The sequence below is a fragment of the Electrona antarctica genome (assembly GCF_951216825.1).
Source record: "Electrona antarctica genome assembly, chromosome: 10".
Taxonomy (NCBI): domain Eukaryota; kingdom Metazoa; phylum Chordata; class Actinopteri; order Myctophiformes; family Myctophidae; genus Electrona; species Electrona antarctica.
In genome coordinates this window covers 16,562,609-16,567,608 of record NC_136791.1, presented here as the reverse complement: position 1 = coordinate 16,567,608, position 5,000 = coordinate 16,562,609, and the positions used below count along the sequence as shown (strand labels likewise).

General features: G+C 48.4%; 1 protein-coding gene across 1 annotated transcript in view; it reads left to right on the top strand.

Moving 5' to 3' along the window:
• slit1a (slit homolog 1a) overlaps positions 1-5,000 on the top strand; it is a 159,278-nt gene that overhangs the window by 140,408 nt on the left and 13,870 nt on the right. Inside the window, exons 25-27 of the mRNA XM_079512412.1 lie at positions 1,014-1,085; positions 3,768-3,931; positions 4,489-4,613. Of these exons, the coding sequence (XP_079368538.1) occupies positions 1,014-1,085; positions 3,768-3,931; positions 4,489-4,613 (361 nt within the window). The remainder of the gene's footprint in view (positions 1-1,013; positions 1,086-3,767; positions 3,932-4,488; positions 4,614-5,000) is intronic.

The following is a 5,000-nucleotide window of genomic DNA, read 5'->3' as shown; positions in this document are numbered from 1 at the left end:
ACACACACACACACGCACGCACGCACGCACGCACGCACGCACGCACGCACGCACGCACGCACGCACGCACGTACGCACGCACGCACGCACGCACGCACACACGCACACACGCGCGTGCGTGCGCGCACACACACACTGTTCGTGCACAGCTCCATAATATTCATACCTCCTTCATGTACTGTTACTGTAATGCCTGCCACTTATACCTGCCTGTATATACTTTAACTACACACTCCTGGAATGTCCCGCGCTCTCTTGTGTGCAGTGCGGTCAGATCAACTTTACAACGCACCCCCCCCCCCCTCCCCCCCCCCCCCCTCCGCATACCCTTGTTGGCCCTGCCATCCAGACATATATATATATAAGTAACTTGACACCAGTCATTCCAGACTCACAGAGAGGCTCGCGTCTCTGCCAGCTATAGGCTCCGCTCCAGAGAAACAAGCCACCCACCCACTCGCCAGTGAGCCAGCCAGCCATTCAGACCAACACTCGCCTTCTCTTCAAGTCAAACGTTCATGACGAAGTGCGCCGTCTCTAGTCCCACACTCAACATGCCTTGGATGCAGTGCTATAGCGCACGGGTCTAAACTAAATCTGCGGTTCTTTCTTGACATTTTCATGTCAAGTATAGGACCCCCACGTCGACATGTATGTGGCAGCGGACCACCATCTGAAAATACTTTGTGCCACGGAAAATATATATATAGCAGATGTACAAGCTTGTATAGATTTGCTATTTTAACAGGCCAAGCAAATACTGTTAACGTGGTTAAACTTATTGTGATGCTATTATTATTATTAACTCATTTTGCCGGGGACCCCTTGGAAGCCCTTCAAGGACCCCAGGGGCCCCCCTGCACTGACCCCAGGCCCCCCCCCCCCCCCCCCCCCCCTGCACTGCCAGCACTCACTTTGAGAACCACTGCGAAAAATAACACGCAAGCGTTCATGTGATGAGTAATTATGCTTCTTCTTTTTGTTTTGCCCCCATTTCCTTCACTCCTTATAAGGTCTCTTCATGGCAACGAGATCTCAGAGCTGCCAGACGGTATCTTCAATGACGTGGCCACTCTGTCCCACCTGTGAGTATCGACCTACACACACACACACACACGCACACACTCACGCACACGCACACGCACACTCACACACACACACACACACACACACACACACACACACACACACACACACACACACACACACCAAAACAATGTGCCCATGATACAACCACAGTCTGTGTACAGTAATACCCTATGCACTTACTGTACCACCCACCCAGTCAGTCTGTTGAGTGTACGCACGCACGCACGCACGCACGCACGCACGCACGCACGCACGCACGCACGCACACACACACACACACACACACACACACGCAGAGGGGGTCCTTCCAGGCCTGACTGCCTGGGGAGTGTGTCTCACAGTGGCCTGTCTGTGTGTAGTGCTTCCCGGTGGGCCCGGCCCCCTCCCCTAATGGGCCACAGCCCTGCGGTTAGCATGCAGCAACACACACACACACACACACACACACACACACACACACACACACACACACAGACCCCTCCACTGTCTCATCTCTCTGTTACATCTCCAACACACACACACACTCACGCAGACACGCACGCACGCACACACACAAACACACATAAACGTGCACGCACGCACACACACAATCGGCACAAACCGAGCATACCCTACAGGTTTACCAACATTCTCCATGGTCTGTGGAGTTTGAGGGACAGTTATGTTTGTTTCTGTTTGTTTATTTATGCCTGTAAGTCTCTGTGAGTTTGTATGTGTGTGTGAGTGTGTTTGTGTGACTGTGTGTGAGTGTGTGTGTGTGTGTGTGTGTGTGTGTGTGTGTGTGTGTGTGTGTGTGTGTGTGTGTGTGTGTGTGTGTGTGTGTGTGTGTGTGTGTGTGTGTGTGTTTGCGGGTTGTGTTGTGTGTTGTCAGTGTGACTGTGTGGCTACATTTAAAACTAAACAGATGTATCTCTACAGTATATCCCCATGCGCATGCACACACACACACACACACACACACACACACACACACACACACACACACACACACACACAGACACATCATCTTGGCCACAAATTCACGTCAATCTATTCTAACCTATCAATGTCTCGGTCCGTGGAGATGGAGACAGCTCGTCTCAATATCCTAAGCATTGGTTTGACTCTGAATGTCAAACTCTCTGAGTCAAACCAACACTTATTGGTTCTATTGTGTGGGGTGGGGTTGGGCGGGGGGGGGGGGCATGGTGGGGGCATGGTGGGGGCATGGAGGAAGGAATGGCAGAGAGGAACGGGACAAAGACAGGAGGTTTCTTTAATGCTATCGTGGCCACAGCAGGAAGTCAAGGCCACCAGAGAGAGAGAGAGGGAGAGAGAGAAAGAGAGAGGAGAGAGAGAGATGGGAGAGAGAGAGATGGGAGGGAGAGAGAGAGGAGAGAGAGAGGAGAGAGAGATGGGAGAGAGAGAGAGAGAGAGAGAGAGAGAGAGAGAGAGAGAGAGAGAGATGGGAGAGAGAGAGAGAGAGAGGAGAGAGAGAGAGAGAGAGAGAGAGAGAGAGAGGAGAGACGGGAGAGGTTCCATTGATCCGGAGTCACAGTCAAGTGGCTTCCATGTTAGCAGATGTCAGGTGTCAGCTATTGGCCTGGCGATCCTGAAAGATGAGCCTGTGTTCCTCCGTAATGGAACAGCATCGATTCATCCACTGTTTGTGCATCTGTGGGGGAGGCGGGGGGACTGGGGACAGGGGGACAGAGCCGCATTGATTCACGACCACCGTGACAGAGGTGGTTAAGTGTGCCTTCTGTTCACGCCGCGTTCCTCTATAATTGAGAGAGCTACCCCCCCCCCCCCCACACACACACACACACACACACACACACACACATGATGTACGACACAGAGAGAGAAGGTGTTGGTGGATATTCTTTAAATATGCACTTCACTTAGCGAAGCAAGCTTGTTCATAATTATTGTATAGTGCAGTGCACTCAAAAGTTTAGTTTATGTGAGTGCTTAGAGAGACACCTGCTGGTGGTGTTGTGCATTGCGTGCATGTGCATACCCGATGTAAAGATGTTTTTCGATATTAGACTGAGATGTAGTTTTATAGATTATGATCTCAGCTCGAACATATTTTTATGAAATCTACATCAAAATCAAACCTGTATTCTTTGTGAAATCAAACAGCCTTAATAGATTGTTCTAGTGATGATGATTTTGTTATGAAAGTTACCTCTGCCATGGATGCTCACTGAAGAATTAGCTCAGCAAGCGAATGCCATGCACTCATACGTTTTGTTCAAGATCATTTTCAAACGATGTTGAAAATGAACACACTTTGGCTGCATCTTGAACCACACGCAATTTCTCAAAGTAAAAAAAAAAGCGCAGTACATATTCATAATTAATTATAAAAAAGTTGAAGTTCTAGGTTGAAAAATTTCTAGGACCAAACTGTAACATTCTATACTGTACCTGCAGTATCTTTGTGAAGAATGATATGATATGATATGATATAGTACTTTATTGTCAGTTCACACTGAAATGTGTCTTGCGACACAGCAGCCAAGTATGCAGAACACATATACACACATTTGACATAACAAAGAACAAGACAATTTACACACATAAAGACATGAAGACAAGAGCAATATCCACCGCTTAGATTACCCTGTGGCTACTACATGTAGCATGAGACAGACAATCCCTTGACCAAATTGTCTCCCCTATCAACCCAGGGCTATTGGTGCCAACCCTCTCTACTGCGACTGCCGCCTGCGCTGGCTGTCCGACTGGGTGAAGACGGGCTACAAGGAGCCTGGCATCGCCCGCTGTGCCGGCCCACCGGGCATGGAGGGCAAGCTGCTGCTCACGACGCCGGCCAAGAAGTTTGAGTGTTATGGTGAGTTGGCGGTTAGTCTGTGTGACACAGCGGAACCAGAAGTGCCTTGCGAGTCTTCTGAATTCAACGTAAGGGGCCAGAACGGCCACCACTGCTTTGAAAACAAACCATATCACAGCCCCAAAGTCTTTGCTAGGACTGTCACGATTACAAAATTGAAGTTAATTGTAAAAAGAAAAATGTAACTATTTGCAGAGATTTCACAGGGCAGATATGACAAATAACTTGAATTATATCAAACTTAAATTACTGCCTAGACTAGGCCTGCGAACATCACAGCGTAATCACTGAGACTAGGCCGCCTAGTCTTCTGCAATTCATTCAATTCAGTCATTTTCAAAACCTCTGAATTGTTCCCCACCCAGTTTTAGCAGCTACATTGAATGTAGCTGTCTCCAGACATTATCGGTAGGTGGAGATGTCCACTCCAATCACCTGTGTATATGCGGGAGACTATGCACGGACCAATGGCCTGTTATATATTCGCATTATATATATGCATGTCTTTGATGCCCACATACAGTAATCATCCCTGCTCGTTGTTGTCATGTGCTCAGGCGAGGTGGACCCCGCCATCCTTGCCAAGTGTAACCCGTGCCTGTCCAGCCCCTGTGTGAACCAGGGCATCTGTCACACTGACGTGGGGGAGATCTACAGGTGCAGCTGCCCCCCAGGGTTCAAGGTCAGAACCCTCTTAATACAGTCATTTTAAAAAAGCAGACAGACAAGCTCAAAACGCGTCGCTTCGTGCCGCGTTCTGCGCTTGCGGATCTGCTGCTTTTCACATTTGTTTATCTGAATCCTGAAAAGTAACCGTTTTGAACATAATTTCCACCAACAGAGAAAATATGCGTTAGATATTGTGGACTCTTATTTGATAGCATTTTGTTCAATCTCTGGGTCGACTGTAAAATCCATCTCGCAGTGATTTTCACCTGCTGGTGCAACAGCTGTATAACGGTATATTTGTAGAAGTAATAATGAGGGCTATCCATTCTGTCCTGCACTGCTTGCTGTAAGAGTATAATTGTTTGTAGAAGTAAGCTGCTTGCTGTAACAGTATAGTTGT